This window comes from Urocitellus parryii, chromosome 5 (genome assembly GCF_045843805.1).
Source record: "Urocitellus parryii isolate mUroPar1 chromosome 5, mUroPar1.hap1, whole genome shotgun sequence".
NCBI classification, from domain to species: Eukaryota; Metazoa; Chordata; class Mammalia; order Rodentia; family Sciuridae; genus Urocitellus; species Urocitellus parryii.
In genome coordinates, this window is record NC_135535.1 from 76,115,902 (window position 1) to 76,135,047 (window position 19,146).

The 19,146-nt window shown below is 33.8% G+C and overlaps 1 protein-coding gene across 1 annotated transcript in view; it reads left to right on the forward strand.

Moving 5' to 3' along the window:
- Positions 1–18,045, forward strand: part of Cpne8 (copine 8) — a 194,985-nt gene extending 176,940 nt beyond the window's left edge. Inside the window, exons 17-20 of the mRNA XM_026393935.2 lie at positions 1,717–1,819; positions 3,548–3,605; positions 8,489–8,562; positions 16,259–18,045. Coding sequence (XP_026249720.1) covers positions 1,717–1,819; positions 3,548–3,605; positions 8,489–8,562; positions 16,259–16,447 — 424 coding nt within the window. The 3' untranslated portion in view covers positions 16,448–18,045. The remainder of the gene's footprint in view (positions 1–1,716; positions 1,820–3,547; positions 3,606–8,488; positions 8,563–16,258) is intronic.
- Positions 18,046–19,146: the final 1,101 nt, after the last annotated feature.

Genomic DNA, 19,146 nt, shown 5'->3' on the forward strand with positions numbered 1-19,146 from the left:
ACAAATTTAAGAGAAATTCCCAGTTTACTATGATCTGCTTCAGTTGCTCTCCCCTATGAATGGGGAGAATATGAATATGATCTCCTCTTAGACATATATACTGGTAAATCAAAAGAAAGTCAGCTAAGTTACTTGAAGTGGTATTTTTGATGTCATGTCGACTTAAAATTCAATTTTCTGTATTATTTTTGAACCTGGTAAAAATTCACCACTACTATTTCTAACCTTCCTTTAATTACACAAAAGGTAAAACTCCCATGTTTCAGAATTAGGGCTAGTAAGAATGCTTTTTAAAATGCTGCTATTTAAATAGTAAAAATTGAATTCCTGAGTGTTGTGAGATTTCATAAAAATATTAAGTAGGTTTCTAACTGCTTTGGATTGTTTCCCATTGGTTGTAGCACAATCAAATTAATGCACCTTCCTTAACACTCAGCATCAGTTCATATTCTCTTCATCAGTCCAGAAAGTTACCCGTCATTTTATTAGAAGCATGCATACATATTAGTTTCAGTAGCACCTAAGAAACTAGTAAATATATTTTTTTATTCATATGGTTGCTAACTCTCCAGTCCAAGAAAAATATTGTTCACTGGGATGATGTGCTATTTGTCTGTCCCGCAACCTGTTCAAACAGGATCCTTTGGGGTCCTTCAGATTGGAAGGAATTTCATTGGCCAGTCAATGGAATTTTTTTTTAATTCAGTGATTCTGATAAATTTTTAGAAACTTGGACCATATTTTTCCTGTTCACTGTATGTCTCTTACAAGGACCACTGAGTGTTTGCTTGTTACTGGACATGGATTGCATACCGGTCAAGCACAGAACTCATAAAAATTATCTAGTTGACAGTATTGACTACGAATCTAGAATGAAGAACAGGAAAAGAAGAAATATAGTAAAATGTAGCAAATTCATAAAATCTGCCTCTGAGTTATTATTTGGTGAGAATTCTGATAAACTTTAAGCACTAGAATGTAATTATTCTACATGTAATTTTTTCCATATTATAATTTTCTTCCCATTTTCATCAATTACGTGTGTATTAAGAACTTGAACTGTGGGTATGTCAAAAGGCATTTCTTCTATTACATTTTTTTATTGAGGTGAAATTTCTATTCTATAAAATTAACCATTTTAAGGTGTACATTTTAAAGGTATTTAGTATGTTCACAATGTTTGTGCAATCATCACCTCTATATTGTTCCAAACAGAAATCATTTTATTATTATATTTATTTTATTATAACTTATCGAATTTTATTATATATTGAGTACCATACATGCAATTCTTTATTACTTCATCCAACAATATAGAGATCTGTTATTATCTGATTTTTCAAGATAACAAAATAACAGTTCAGACAGCTCACATAATTTATTGAAGATCATAATATGTTGCTTAGTCAGGGCAAGTCTATTTCCAAAACCCTTGTGTATCCCATTGTGCTAAACCAGCCCTCATCTTAGTAAAATTTTTATTAAAAACAAACTTCTAAGGCATTCGTATATTTTTGTGTGCGGGCAGGCACTAATGTTGCTGTTATTCCAGTGTGTTATTTCAGAAAAGTGTTTTCACAAGAGTTTGCATTGTGCAGACTTCTAACATATCTAAATATTTTCTCAAGATTAAAAGGTTTGTTTACTGTTGTTATTTAGCAACCATCATATGGAGATAGAATGTTTTATTTACCATAGTATTCCTTAATTTTACAGATATGCTTCTTCTGTGAAGGATGGTTCCCAGTATTTTGTGCTCCTGATTGTGACAGACGGTGTTATCTCTGACATGGCTCAAACCAAGGAGTCCATAGTTAATGTGAGTAGGGATCTGGAGTCTTGGGCTAAGGAATAGCATGGGGCCCCTTAGGTTGAGAACAGAATCTATTTTAGGTGACATAACACTGAAATAATATGCCCATACCTTTGCAGCAGATTGCATTCTTAACCTTATCCAGGTAATTCATGTATATCTTTACCATTGATCCATAAGGACACGTCTGGGTAAATAGTTCAACTGGCACAAAATTCTTGCCTTGAAAACAGAAAGTAGCAGTATTAGCTTAATGTGCGTTAGTGTATTTACCTCTGTTAGTTGATATAATTGTATGCAGTGTTATGACTTGTAAAGATTATTTCTTAACATTTGCATTCCAGTTACAGAATTGTGCTGTCTAATTCTATAGAACTGGACTTGATTTAAAAAGCATCCTCATTTTAATTCTTAATTGTATGTTTAGTTTCTATTACTATATATTTTTAAAAATTTTTATAGTACTGGGGGTTGAACCTAGGGATGATTTACCACTGAGCTACATCTCCAGTCCTTTTTATTTCTCATTTGGAGACAGGATCTTGCTAAGTTGCTAAGGCTGGACTTTATCTTTCAATCCTCCTTCCTCAGTCTTCCAAGTTATTTTGATTACAGGCATATACCACTGTGCCCAGTTCTGTTCTAAATTGTCTATAGAAGTCTTTATTTACTGGATGATAATCTATTAAATCATATCCACTTTTACTCACCTTCTACACCTAGGCTTAGCAATGATTGGCACAATGTAGACATTTAATGAAAAATTAGTTTTAATAAAAACACAGAGAAATACAACTGTTTGGTGTAAGAAAAAAAAACAGTTACATGTGGGGAAAATCAAATGCTTTATAGATTTTCTTAGAAAAAACAAACATGCAAAAAGGTGGTAAAGGCAGACAAATTTTTGTTTTATGTGTTTTTAACTAGACATGCTTGGAATTTATCTATTTCCTTGATGCTTTCATCAGCGGCATTAGTTTGCACATTAAAATATGGACTTAATAATTTAGGTTTTAACTAATTGGACATGATGCACTGAGAAACAATTATTCATAATTTATTGACTTTAAGACTGAAAATGTGTTTGCTATAGAGTGACATCTATCTGTTGCTGGATCTCACCTTCTTGCCATTTAAATATTTAAGATGATAATATAAATTAAGTAATACAAATGATGGAAAAACATCAAACATTCAGTATCCCTCACAATTTCCTGGATATTTAACACATAAATTAAGAATTCTGAAAATTATTTTCTATAGTGATCATTTTTTTTCCTCGTTTACTGTGAAAATGGCTTTTTCTAACCTTTGGTATAAATGAAGTAAAATATGGTAGTACTATTTCATGAATCTGGCAATGATTTGGTTCCCCCCATCCCTTAGCAACTGATAGATCCAGGGAGGAGAAAGAAAATGAAAAACCAACTAAAGACACCCAACATCAGCTTAGAAAGATTTTGGCTGAAAATAGCAATGAAAGTATACGTTCTTTGGTTTTGTATAGAGCTGGTTATTCCTGAAGAATGCTCTACTGGGTTAGCATACTTAAGAGAGTTTGGAAAGGATAACAGTGGAATCAAGTATATCATTCTATTAATAATTTTGGATACGTTTAAAAACTGTGTTAACGAACATCTGTGAAAACATCAAATCAAATTCAGAATATTATTTTCTTCTTCTTAATAACTAAGTTTCTCAATTGAAAGCTAATTGTGTTATTTTTTTCCAAAGGCCTCAAAACTTCCAATGTCAATCATTATAGTGGGTGTTGGACCAGCTGAATTTGATGGTAAGTAGTAAAATTGCAATAGCATTCCTTGGAAATCTATTGAGTTTGATATGTCAAGCTCATAGACTTTTATTGTTTTTTTCCTTTGCAGAAGGATGTGGTTGTTTGGGTTTGGATAAAATTTCCAGGTAAACATAAAAATAGACAGTTCATGATGATGTCTGTTAAGGTAAACAAAGTAAAAGGTACTGTCTTCCAAATAGGACATTCTCTCCCTTGTTTTCAGATTAATTCAACATGTAGCTTACCATTTCATTAGCGATAGTTTATACCTCAAAATAATATTTAAGACTGACAGGGTGATAAATTGAGTTTTGGTTCCCGAGGCAAAACACATTCTGAGTTCACTAAAAACCTTTAAGGATGAGCGCTAAATTAATAAATCATCAAGTTGTGAAAAGAAATGTTAAATAAGCATAATATGTTAATTTAATAAGTTTCCAGACCCTGGTTTGTTGATAGACATTAGTTTTATAAATAGAGAAGTGCTGTCATGTGAAAGAGCAAAGTAAAATGAATTGGAACTGACCAGCTGAAATTTAATGAGACCTTAGATGATTATTCTAAATTGGCTCATGAGTGGTTTTCTTTGTGGACCCCGGCCTCATTCAAATGTCAATTAAGTTACAGGTGTTTTGTAACTAGTGATCTGGGTAAACTAGGCATAATCTGTTTCTAGTCATCTGGTGAATTCCTTTTAGGAAACTGTGCTGAATCATAGAACATTCATGTGGTTCTAGTATTTTTATTAACAATGGCTATTTATTTAGCTCGGGACTTTGGAAATGAAAGTACTTTTAGAATGTTTGGAACCATCCTTGGTAAGTTACTGGTTAAATTAGGCACATATGTGGCTCATTTGAGTATGATTATGACCGGGTGATTCTTGTTTAACCAGCAGACTCCCTGCCTAAGGATAGTGCTGATCTGTCAGTCTCTGATACAGCACAAGGGGCAAAGCTATCTAGCTGACTCTGGATTCCCTTAGATTTTTTGCTTGACTGATCATCCTTTTCATGATCATTATCTTACAGTTTCTAAAGCAAAAGTCATTTAGTCCTGACTGCTACTGCTTCTGCTAATATTTTCTCTCAGTGTTTGCATCAGCTTACATAGTATTTCAGGCGTGAATTTGAAACACCTCTCTGGAGCTAGGAATGCCTTCTTTTCGATGCTTGTGCACCTGATAACGTGCAGTCATCAGTGATGGACTGTGATTCACAAACATTGCTGATTGCTGGACTAAAGTCATTTTTTCTTCAGCTATTGTTTGCTTTTAGCTCTAAATGACTCACCACTCATGGGTACATCTCAGGTCTCCTGACACCTATAGAATTTTGCTGTTAAGTGTATGACCTCCGTGATAGTCAACCTCAGTCCCTTCTTCTTGTTCAAGAACCCCCACACATGGTGCACCCCCCACAAAGCACTTTCCTGATATTTTTGGTCATGTATTTCTATGAAGAACAGCAGGCACAACCATCTGGACACTACCCTCATCCCACAGCCACATCTATTTATCTTCTTTTTTCTTTTGTTCCCAATGAATTTGTTATGTTTTGAGGTATAATTCATCATTTCCCTCCCTGATTCTGAACTAATTGGAAAAAAAAAATATTCAGGCATCACTCAGACCAGCATATCAGCTTATCTTACCAGCAATGCAGAATTTGAGATATGGGGTGATCCTGTGAACAGAGTTGGACTTTCCATTACCTTTAGATTAAATGACCTCATTGTTATCTGCAGATCTCCTGATGGGGTAGAACTTTAGCTGGTAAACATTCCGTAGGAGAAACTACATTTATTCCAAGGATAGGGGAAGTCAAGTTTATTTCTTTCTCCTAACCTTAATAATCCTATGACTCACTCCTCTCTCAGCATGTGGTGGTTACAGATAGAAAGGGAAGTTACCTTCCCAGTAGAATCCCCTCCAGGAAATTAGACTGAAACTTTCCCTGGGGAACATGTGAATATGGAATTAGGATCATGCATTACCTTCCCAGTAGAATTCCCTCCAGGAAATTAGACTGAAACTTTCCCTGGGGAACATGTGAATATGGAATTAGTATCATGCAACACCTGGTTTCTATTTTCACCAGAAAGAACTTTTAATAGGATGGAAAACTTTCAGGATATTCAAGAGTACTAGAAAAGTCAACTATCCTGTTAGGAGACAATAATGCATAATATAGAAAAATCTCTGACTTACAGTCAGATTACTGCTATCCTATCAGAAGATCCTCTTTTGGAACTTTGAAATCTACCATAGAATAAATTTACATTTCATATATATAATCCAGCAAAGTAAAGAATGAAATCCAAATTGCAGATTATATCTGTTAATCACATAAGTTTACATCTACACAGTTTTAATCAGAAAGACATGGTTGGCATGAACAAGAAATGCAAAATGTTCTTGAGAAGAGAGGAAATAAGAATAAACTATTAGATTAGTGAATATTCTCATTCATTTATACATATGTGTGTGCAATGTGTATATATGTGGGGTGTGGGGTGTGCACGCGCGCTCAGGATTGAACTCAGGGCTGCTTAACCACTGGGCTACATCTCCAGCTTTTTAAATATATTTTATTTAGAGACAGAGTCTTGCTGAGTTGCTTAGGGCCTCACTAAGTTGCTGAGGCTGGCTTTGAACTCATGATCCTCCTGCCTCAGCCTCCCAAGCCAACGGGATTACAGGCATGTGTCACTGCACCCAGCCATTTCTATATTTTAATAAGAATAGTTTTAAATGCTCTTTGTAATTTTTCTTGGTGACTTTCCTCTCCAATATAAAGCACCTTCATTAATAAAAAATGATTTCTCCAAATATGGTTTCTTTATCCTTAAAAGACAGTCAAAGAGTAAACTTAAAGCGGCATCTGGCCATCAGCTTTGATGAAAGTTGGGGAAGGAGTAAATAGAAAGGATTCTAAATTCATTTTCTCTCATGGCTAGAAAGAAGTGCAGGTCTGTCTCTCCTGCACCTCTTTCTGGGCTGGGATACCTGTAGGGAATGGGAACTCATAATCTCTGCCTCCTTGAGAATAAGATGGTCTGAAAACCTGAAGAGTGGATGTGGCCCCTCACTACTTGCACACCATCCCTTCTCCTTCTCTCAAATGCAGAGCCTCCAGCTCTTGCTGCCTGAAACCTTTTAACCCAAAGGGCACGTTGAAAAGAAAGATATGCTTAATAAGATCTCATCCTTATATGGATTACCTGAATTACTGTCATTGTCTTCATTAATGATAATGAAACATTCTCAAAGACCTATAGATATTGTAGAGGACTGTGGAAGGTGAGACCTAGATTATCACTGGATTCTTGTTTCCCATTTTAGAGTGAGCACAGGGTACTTATTGTAGCTTATTAATATATTAGAGAATAAAGGGGAATTTTCTGTGATTGCTGACCTGTCACTATCAATGTGCAGTTTTTTGATTTGCACTGGGGTTTGAATCCAGTGGTGCTATATCATTGAGCTATATCCCCATCCCTTTTTATTTTCTTTTACTTTGAGACAGGGTTTCACTAAATTGCTTAGGTCCTTGCTAAGTTGCCGAGGCTGGTCTCAAACTTGCAGTCTGCCTGCCTAAGCTTCCCAAGTCACTGGGATTATAGGTGTGGCCACTGTGCCCAGGTACAATGTGCCATTTTGTCTCAAAGTAATAATGAAAATTATGAAAGCTAACCTAGTTGAAATAGGAAGTAAGTATTGAAAATATTTGAACATCATATTTACATCCTAAGAAATAGAGGAGAAAATATAGGTCTTTTGTATTTTAAATAAGTTCATTAACTTATTATTGATAATGTATACATCTTACAAAATTATGACTTGTGTGGTATATCTAAGCAAATTGTTGAATGCTTGCTCTCTGATGTACGTACTAGTGTTACTTCAGCCGAAACTTTGACTCACAAACATATATAGAAAGATAAAATTGAAAACAATGTTTTTTAACTCAAATACATTATCCAAGGACTGAAGAAAATAGTGAAGAGGTGGATTGTATTCTGACTGAGCACTATTTTGTTTTGGGGGGTAAAGAGGCAAACATAATTGCAAGTGGCTCTCTGGAGTCTGGTGAATGTCATGTGTATACAAAATGAATTATAAGTAATAGAATTATACTTTAAGCACAAATTAGCATCCCTCATGTAATTAATTATTTAGAAAATTCTCACTGAAAACTTAATAAACTCTGGAAAATGTTCTTAAATCGCAGCATGGCATTCTGTGCCACCAGCTGCCCATTATATCACAGCATTTCCAAATACCAGCTGATCTATGCAATGCTGAAATTACTTCTTCACCACCAACAACAACAACAAAACAGACTTTCTAAAAACCCAACTATCCAATCAGTATAAGGACTGATAAAATATCACTTTATTTTGTAATTTATTTATAAAGTAAAAATTGGGCAATGTGGACATATAGCTTTGTTGTAGTTCCAATGAGAATGCAGTTTAACTTGGCATCCAGAATTCTAAAATTGCTGCCAAATTTCTTAAATTGGAAAGAAAAATTAAAATTTAATGGGCTAATATTACTTGCCCAATCAGTCATAAAAGCATGTAACTAAAGTTTAGAACCTATAGGAGAGAGAGATGGACCCAAAGACTGTTCCTGAATGTACTGGCTCTGCCTATCTGAAAGGGCCATTAAAGGTCTTGTCTTGCTTTTATCAAAAAGTGGTGTACTCAGTCATGTTTTGTGGGAGAAATAAATGAAGAGATGAAGGTGGCAGGCTTGCTGTCATTACATAGAACACATTGCTGTGTACATATATATACTGATGTCTTACTGTCTATAGTTTTAAATTTTGATAAAAATATACTGAATAAATCATTGATTGTATTTTATTTTTAAGCAATGGTTGAATTGGATGGTGATGATGTAAGAGTCTCCTCCAGAGGAAAATATGCCGAGAGGGACATTGTGCAGGTAAGAAACTAAGCAAAAATTGCCAGGTGCAGTGGTGCATGGTTGTAATCTCAGTGGCTGAGGGGAGACTGAGGCAGGAGGTTCATGATTCCAAAGCCAGCCTCAGCAAAAGTGAGGCACTAAGCTACTCAGTGAGACCCTGTCTCTAAATAAAATACAAAATAGAGCTGGGGATGTGGCTCAGTGGCCAAGTGTCCCAGAGTTCAATCTCTGGTACCTCCAAAAAAAGAAAGAAGGCGGGGGAGGAACTAAGCAGAAATTATGTTTTGTTCATTGTGAAGAGCCCATGTCTGCTCTAATTTAAAATAAGCAACTTACTTAAATTGAAATCAGAAATTTTAGGTTCTGTTTAATTAAGTTGGTTATTTCTCTGTGAGATGTATATTAACCACTTCTCTTCCTTCAGGTTCATTGGTATAGTGGATTTACTAATAAGTGTTTTTCCTAGTTTACTATTTTCAGAAAACATCATTGTGACCTTCAGTAAAATCAGAAGCTAGAAACATAACAGTCTTTTAAACTATGCCTGTCTATTCATTCTTTAGTCCTCAGGAAAAATTAAGTGTTTTAAAACAGCCAATATATATCCAGATTAAGTAAACATAGTAAAAAATGTACAAATAAAATAGTTACATAAAGATTATAATTATTGTCACATTTCCCCTCTAGATTATGGTGAGGAAAGTGAAGAAATAGATCTTAAAATTACATATATGTAATATGTGTGTATAAAATATATAACAATATGTTATAGTCATAAGTTTTACATATAGAATATGTTAGACTTAAGAAATAACCTACTTTATATACAAACAGATGAAAAATTGTGGTATATATGTGTAATAAGAATTGTAATGCAAAAAAACAAAGTACATATATAAAGATATGAATTGGCGTGAACATACTTTATATACAAAGATATGAAAAAATGTGCTCTATATGTGTAATAAGAATTGCATTGCATTCTGCTGTTGTGTATTTAAAAAAAAGAACTGCTGACTACTGTTTGGGGAGTGAATAGAATGAAAGCATTCAATAATCAAAGATTCAGTTAAAATTTATAATTGAAAGCAAGGAGTTAATTCAACTAAACAGTTGCATGTTTTAGAGTGTCCATACTTTTTAGGTTATGCAAAGGGGAAAAGGCTGTGAAGCACATCTTTTAACAAGGAAATGAAGAGGGTCTTAGTATTATTTAAGCACAGTATATAGAAGTTTTTGGATGAGTAAACAATGGACTTCAGTACTATCTCCAAAATAATCAAACTTATATATTTACCTATTAAGAGAATATAATTTGGAATCATTCAGAATTTGGTACAAATCCTGACTTGTGATAATTGGATAAACTCTCAAAATTTCAGTGTTCTGCAAGGTAAATAGCATTATGAAAATTAAGTGAGATGACTTACATAAAATATATTTCTGAAATAGAAGTCACTAAAACAACAAAAATGATTAACATAGTGAAAGAGAAAATAATGTCAGTTTATAATCAATTTATGAATATGATCATGTAAAGAGTAATAATGTTCCTAAAGATTAAAAAACACTTTTGCATTAATTAGTAAAATTAAATTTTAAAACAGAAAAAACCATATAAGTTTTTTTAAAAATAATTAAATATGATTTAAACTTCCACTCTAACATAATTGGTAAAGTAAAAAGCACACAGATATACAATAAATGATTATAGACTAAAAGCATCTGAGAAAGATGACGTGTTGATGTCATCTACTTAAGAATCTCATGGTGTTTTTTCATAAACATATAATTATTCACCAACCTCATCAGTATAATTATAAGTCCAAGTAATTACACACTTTATCTAAAAGCTTTCTGTAATGTCCGGCTCACAGTTTCCAAGAAATCACATTACCAGAGGGAAGTATGAATTTGAAGTCATTTAGAAAGTGTCATGTTGCTGTTGTAATGCATTGTTATGAAATTAGCAAGGGACACCTTATATCTCATAGTTCCTTCTAGATGATGCTTGATATAATCTTAGTATACTACTTCCTCCCCCAGGAAGTAGCCAAGATTGTTCATATCACTAAGATTTTCTTTAAAAGAATTGATATGTGAGTGATAACAAAGAGTTATGCCTGCTTGCATTTATAAAAACAATGCCCTTTATTATGCAGCTAGGCTCTCAGTGGATTTACTCCATTGAGTAGAACATTAAGATAGGACCCATATATCTGTGAAAGTACAATTTTGACAGGATCTTGAAGAAGCCAGTAAATCTCTAGTGGCCTTTGTTTCATTGGTGTGTGAACTCAAGCTCCTTCATCTTTGCTCTTCCCATGATGAGTCTCAGAAGAAGTAAAAACATAAAATACTTGTTATCTACCAGCATAGACATATGTTAGTGTAATTATTTAAGTTTCCTGTTCTTGAGAATCAGAATCCTTATAACTAGTCCTTCAGTGATACTGGGATTTCCAAAGGTTTTGAACATACCTGGGGATATAGGCAATGACTTGAAGGATTCTGCCACAAAACGCTGAGCTGAAAGAGTAGGGCATTCTTAGAGACGTGGAGAGGAAATTACAGTATAGCCAGCAAATGAGGAGCCCCCTAATGACAAGGGACATCTTGTTTTACATTTCATTATTCAGTTAAGGAGATTTTATGCACTCTTCCTAATTTCACAGAGCTGTTCCTCAATGGGGATTGACCTTTTCAAAATAGTAAGCAAGCCAAACATTTACATTATGTTGAAGAACTGGCATCTTGTCTCACATCTTGAATAAGGTTAAATATTCCACCTTCAAAGCTGTCCATGTTCTCCCAGCCTTTGTAAACTGCTTTAAATGAGTTATTTTCAAGAATAGAAGCATTTTTGAATATTTAGAATATTGAGGTTGCAGGGGCACATCAAGGATAATATTGTCAATCTTCCCTTAATATTGTCCATCTCCTCCTGGCCAGAAAATATCTATAAACAAACTAGCTAAACTATTACCAGAGAACAGGGTCCATTTAGACTCCTTTATTTTTTTCTCTTCTTTCCATTTCTTACATTTTGAAGCTAATCATGTTAGATAAACCACAAATAAAACAGATTTCTCTCATAAACAAACAAAAGCCTAGGACTACAAATAATATGTAGTTGAGGTTCAGCAGAGAGTGGAGGGAGTCAAGGATAGTAGATTGGATATTTATTTTTACATCAAATCTTCAACAGCTTCTTCTCATAGTAGAAATTTCTAACTCTGACATGCTTTATGTACTGGTCTTGGTACAGCATTACATAACTCCCTCCTTAATTAGCTTTATGAAACAGGTACTTGGATTACTATATTTTACAAAATAAAAAAAAATGAGTTCAATTTTCTCTTTTCCATAATCACACAGCTAACCAGAAGTGGAATCTGGATTTAATTCTAATATATCTTATTGTAATATTCTGAATTATTCTGTATAACTTTGATTCTAAAACATCAACATAGCATTTAAGAGTCTCTATGACCTGACCCCAGTTTTCCTCTTAAGCTAAATAGACACACAAACATACTAGATTTTATGTAGACAAATTAACTGTACTTGTACCACATAATTTCATAATATTTACTCTTATTCTGTTGTCATTTGTACCTCTGATGTCATTTGCCTCATCTGTACTGATGGAGATCTTCCATTTTAAAATTTCCTTCTGTCTTACCCTCACTCCCACACCTGAACTAGTTTCCTCTTTTTCACTTTGTTCCCGTATCATCTTATATCCTCCTAAACATGCGAGTTCCTTTTTGCCTACATTCTCTTGCACATAAAGAAACTGTGGCCTAAGTTGGGAAGCTAAACAACTATGCCGGGTTGCTTAAGTCATAAATTGATAGGTCGAGATTTCCAACACCATTCTGATTCCCAAACCTGTGTTCTATGATAACATGCCTACTCCCTTAAAAAGCAAAATTCTAAATATTATTGGGATCTATTCCCTTTTTCAGATTCCTATAGTAGATAATGGATCAGAGTTGGATTGATTTAGGTTCAAATAATGACACTTGTTAATTAAACCGTCTTGAGTTTCAGTTTCCTCTTATGTAAATTTAAAATATGGATAGACACTTGTGAAAATTAAATGAGGTATTATACTAAAAGTCCCTTAGCAGAAGTCCTTCCACTGAAGAGTTGCTCAGTAAATACACTAATATCAATATCAATATCAATTATTATCATCGGCTAGTGTGTTGGCCCAGTGTGATGGGAAGGCACTTGTTTGTCACCATTTCAAGTAGCTGTACCTTGACACATGTAGTGAATCTCATGAGTGATTATGTCTCATTGCCTTGGGATTCAATTTCATATGACTATAATATAAACAGTAAGCAAGATGAGTTCCTGTGGTTGTTATTCTAAAACTTAAGTGAGTTATTTCCTCAAGTCAATATATGCAAAGGCTTTTTATTTGTTTGTTTGTTTGTGCTGTGGATTGACCATTGTGTATAACTCAATGCCATTATTGCTAGCTGCATGCAGTTGCTGACCAGCATATCATTTCCTGAAAAATTATATTTAAATCATATTTTCCATTAAAAGGAGAATAATAACCTTGAAGGCTCAGACTTGAAAATCACTAATGGAGCTCTGCACAGTAGGAACAATCAAACAAAATTGAGCAGAACAGCAACTAAAAGCCCATTTGCCCGAACTAATTCCAACTTGTTTTCACAAACAGGCAAAGCCAGCCATTAGAGCAGCCATGTGGAATATTTTCCTTATACTTGTGGATTTTGAGAAAAGAATGTAGAGTATAAAGGATACCATATTTGTATAAAGTACTGAATGCATTTATTGATATTTATCATATGAATGTAATAAATTATTGAAGAGTGAAAATTTGTCTATTTATTTATTTATTATTTAATTTGAATGTTTTAAGGGTCCAGCTGATTTCATGGTCAACCTGCAGCCACAAATGTGTGGGAATTTTTTTTGAGCAAGAAGTCCCCAAGTTGAGGACTCAGAAATGAGGTTGAAAGAGAAAACAAAGAGTGGCCTGAGTAGTTGAGTAGGAATCTCTAATGGTAGAAGGCCAGGATCCATCTTCCAAGAAAAATGAGGGCATATTTCATCATGAAAACTATAAAATATGACACTAATAAGAGGTAAAGGAAACGAAGAGTCATTTGCCATTTTCATTTCTTACTTATAGAGTGGACTGAAAAATTGAATGTTCCTTTGGAAAAGATATAGATCATTTAGGTGAGTGAGGAGAAAGTTCCCAACTTCTTTTTCTACTCCCCACATATATGTAGGATGAAATGTGCTTCTGTGGAGGACAGTGACTTGCTGGGACAGCGATTCTCAACCTCGGGCTCAAGTGGCATATTAGAGTCTATGACCCCAGCTGACATGCCTAAATTATATGATATATATATTCCCATGCTTGGTTGAAAAGTAGGGTTTCTTTCTTACCCATCATTTATAAGGAGACTTTACAAATCTGTATAAGTTTGTGAGATGTGAGAACAGTGGCTGGGAACCTGTAGTTGTGACATTCTAGAGAATCATAAAAGTCTGAAATGAATTTTAATTTACTTCAACTTTAAAAACCTATAGATCCTATAACACCTCCTAGTAAGATGAAAAAAACAAGTGTTCAACATAACAAAATTCTATGAATTACTGTTTTAGATTAGTTGCTATTGTACTTCCATTAGAGATAGATAAAATATATCTAAATATTAGATAAAATATATATTATATTATAAAATATAATAATTCTTTATTCTCAATGGTTAATATGAGTGTGAATAGAAAGATGTTGAGAAAAGCCTCATATTTATATTGATAATGAATGAACAAATGGGTGAATAGTCTTAGCAATGATGATTAATGATAACTATCACATATGGTACATGTTATGATTGAGCACTGTCTTAAACAATTTATAGGTTAATTTATGTAATGCAACTACCTAATGAAGTAGATGTTATATACATTAAAGTTATTTTATAGAAGAGGAAACTGAGGCAACAGTGGAACATATCTTCCCAAGTCTGTGCAGGTAATGAGTACCAAAATCAGGCCTCAAACCTAAGAAGTCCAATTCCAGAGTGTGTGATAATAAAGGGTTAAAAGATAAGTTTCATGTCCATGGTATGATAAGAGGTAAAGAATCAAACAAAACTAAAAGACCAGAGTTGAGGTAAGACACAAGCAGATATGATCTCCCCTTTTTCTAAAGAAATATCCACTGTTTTCTATTTTCCTGAAATGAACATATTAGCTACACGTTCTCAAAAAACCAAACCTTTAAAGAAATAGTTTAAAAAATGGCTATATGTATACTAACTGTATCAACATTCCTAAATGTTAATTTGTACAATGTCATGACTTTTAAAGAATAAAATAACTATAACTGCAATTGTAATTTGTTTCCTCTTAATCCTTACCTACGTTGATTCGTGGTTTCTCACTGTTTTAATTCAAGTTTTAGAGAGAATATAAACTTTAACTATTTTTGTCACCTCTCTGCTGTTTTGTTAAAAATGTCAAGTCTTGTGCATAGCTATATAATGTGACATCACAAAAGTTCACATCCTCCCTGTTCTCAGCTGAATTATGTTCACTGTTAAGTTTTTCTTACCCTGACTTAGCTACCTTTAGGGGTAAAAGGAAGATGTATCACTTTTCTATCACACTGATTTGAAATCTGCTCTGAGTTTTTCTCCTAATAGCAAAACAGGATAACATTTTAGTGACAAAGGTATGCTTTTGCCTGTAGCGTGACTTTTTTTTTTTTTTAGTTTTTTTTTTAGTTGTATATGAACTCAATGCTTTATTTGTTCCTTTTTTTTTTTTAAATGTGGTGCTAGGATTGAACCCAGTGCCTCACACTAGTGACTCAAGTGCTCTACCACTGAGCTACAACTCCAGTCCAAACATCACTTCTTTTAAAGAGAATGGAGTAAATTTGGAGTAAATTTCTCCTTTTAAGAGACAGCTTTCACTTTGTTACAGACATTACACCTGCTATTTGATTTTTCAAAATCTTAACTTGGTTTACTGTAGCAATGTGATCATTTTGTGTTTCCTAACAATAGTTGTTTTTTAATTAATTTATTTGTTCTAATTTGTTATACATGAGAACAGAATGCATTTCAATTAATATTACACATATAGAGCACAATTTTTCATGTCTCTGGTTATATACAAAGTAGAGTCACACCATTTGTGTCCTCATACATGTACTTAGGATTGTTTAATGATATATATTTTTTTTACATTGAATTGAGTAATATTTGCTCCTTATGCTGCATTGAGTAATACTTTTGGATCAGAACTGAATTAGACATGTATTTATTCCATTTGACAGGAAACTGAGCCCTGAAGAGGTTACATGTTCCATCCTTTGGGGGCATCAGGCTGGATATAGGACTCAAAATTGCAGAACACATGTAGCAACATAATCAGTGTGTCAGGACCAAGTGGCATTAGTTTTGCAGGAAAAAAAGAAAAGAAAAGAATTGTATCCCTTTTAGATAAAGTATATATTAAAAGCATTTGTTTACTATTATAGTTGCTTATAGTATATCACATATTTTTAAATTTACTATTATCATTCATCTCCTGGTTATCCTGGGCTTCCGTGACTCTCCTCCCACCAAATGTTTACATGTGCTGATTTTTGTCTTTTATAGAGATTATGAGCCTATGAAATAACTTTCTTTTGCCTCTGTTTTAGTTTGTGCCATTCAGGGATTACATTGACAGAAGTGGAAACCATATACTGAGCATGGCTAGACTGGCCAAAGATGTCCTGGCTGAGATCCCCGAGCAGTTTCTCTCCTACATGAGGGCCCGAGGAATCAAGCCATCACCTGCACCTCCCCCATACACCCCACCTACACATGTGTTGCAGACACAGATATGACTGTGCCCCCAGATGCTCGTGTTACCTACACATCAGTCAGAGCTGCTGAATCAATGCTTTGTGCCTGGTGCTCTGTAATGAACCAGGGATCAAGATACTTCTCTCAGTTTGGTTTCAGCAGTACTAGTTAACGTGCTTTCTTGGATCCAAAATTAATTCTCTTCCTAAACCAAAACTGTAAATATGGTTGTTGCATGAGCAACAGAAAAAATGTTTAAATGCTTGAAGCAAAGTACGGATGTCTTCTCTGAATCTTTAATTTTTTTTTTTTTGACTGAACAGCTAATTTCCAATGTATTGTTGGGAAAAGCACAAACTATGTTTTTAACTCAAATATTGTCCTCGACTGCTATATGTATAGGAGAGCAGTCTCTCTGTATCAATGTTTACATGTTACTACTTTTTAAATTTCAATACTTTTATAACTGTTCTTAAGAATAAGAGTTTTGAATATTGAATCCTTTGTCTTCTAAATTGCAATAGTTATAATCACAAGAGCAATATCTCTTTGAATGACTGTCTGGACAAATACATTTGCAAATAGGGAATGAAGATACTCTTGTATTTCTCAGAAACTGAATTGTCTTAAGAAGCCACATCTGCTTAGTAATTAATTTTTCTGCAATGTTTGCCAAGTATGGGAGTTTAAGATTAGCAGATGTCTATCCTATAAGAACACAAATTTTTCCGGTTCTAAATTTAGACAGCAGTCAGTTTATATTTTGTAATGCTAAGTAGAAGTAATAAAAAGTCAAACATTGTGAACTGTAAATGCACAGAAAATACATTATGTAAAAAGTAGCATCCTTATATTATAATGCTGTTTAGAAAGACTAAAAACCAAGACTATTTAACTATGAACCATGTAGCAGATGTTTTAAACTTTTTATTCCATTATATCTTGTCTAGATATTTTAATTCAAAGGGATACTGGCTCTCTTGATTGGAATTCCTTGTTCTCACCATTCCACTTTGCCACACAGGGTGCACAGGCTGGAGTCTTTTGTGAAATTCCCAGTTCAATATATACAACTATGTGACTTAGTGCACAACACATTTGTGAAATAAACTACTCCTATATACTGATCTGCCTGTCCACAATTAATTGTAAAGTTTTTGCATGTACAGTTTTTACAAGAATTAAAGTTTTGTGAAGTTGTGTCTAAATTAAAGCATTTCTTTAGAACAAATGGCCTTAAACTCTCACAGAATTCCTGGAAATGATTGTGAATTGCCTTCAAAACATAGAGAAGTCTTTTTATTTATTTTTCTTTTGTGTCAACAATGTAACTGCTTTATAATATTTTTTCCTTACCTATACCCTATTTAATACCAGGTTTATTTCTACTGTACGTGGTTCTCTTTGTTCCAACTTGACCTACGGTGACTTTTATAAGCATGAAACTATTTTACTGAAAAACAAACACATTCATCCACATATCTAACAGAATCAATGGTATATAACTGTAATATTGTCCATTTTTAAGTCTGTATTAAAATCTTACAAAAGGATAACTATTTGCTCTGTATGTTTCATGTATGGGTGACATGAAGTCTTATGCTTTCCTCTACTCATCTCAAATATTTATGCCAGTCTAATTTATTAACCTGCAGATTTTTTTATTTACTTTCATTCATCCTTTCAAAAAACAAAAAAATAAATAAACATGATCAATATTTTCTTCTTGTCAAACATCAGTTACTTTTCTTTGGACTCACCAGAAAAAATAATGCACATGTTCTCATCTAAATAATAGTGTACACAGACCAAGTTGGAATAGATGGCCAGGAAAGGAGCAATCTCAATTACAAATCTTATTGTATGTGTGGCTGAGAATAATCAGAAATATATGTGATGCTACTTCTCTATGTAAAATTAGAAAATGTCTAGTATTGTCTCTTCATTGGCCAAATGAAGAAACTAAGACTGAAAGGATTAAGTGATTTGTATAAGGCTAATCAGATAAGAGCTCATTGCTATTGTGAAAATATTTGTTATACTCACTTCAGGTTTTGAGTGGCTATTAGGTGCTGTTCAATGAAAAAATTCCAGGAACACCTTGCATAAACTCAAATGCATGCTAGTTATTGCATCTACAAACTAGGTATTGGGAAATTCAGACATTAGAAAATGAGCAAAAAGAAAGATATATATTGAGAGATGAATAATAGACCCAAGTCATCCACTCTACTACAGAAAACAAATTCCAATCTAGGAATGGGTGTCCTTGGGAATCTCCAGCACTTTCAATGTTGTCCTCTTGATAAAAGCCTCAAATTACCATTGTATCTCCACAATGCATTCTTCACCTTATATTCAATCTTCTCCATCATCTGTGATCTTGCCCACTTATACCAATTCCCATTGCTTCACAAATGAGTATTAACACTGTCCAGGCCTCTGGTCACTTTTTCCCAACAGACCTGGATCAGTATGGAATCCTAGTCATAATGCCCACACTGCTTTTGTTGGGCCCTCTCCTAATGTCCACTTAAAATATCATTGGCATTTTCCAGGTCAAGCCCCAACTCCTCTAAACTGTGTTCTTTTAACCCCAGCCAATAGTAATCAGTCCTTTCTATGAATTAGTCTTCACAGTGCATTTTAGTATAATCATTACCTCAGATTATTTATGAACTATGTACTTCTTATGAGGCATCTTGTCTCATCATCCTGAGAGAATATGATTTAATGGCAC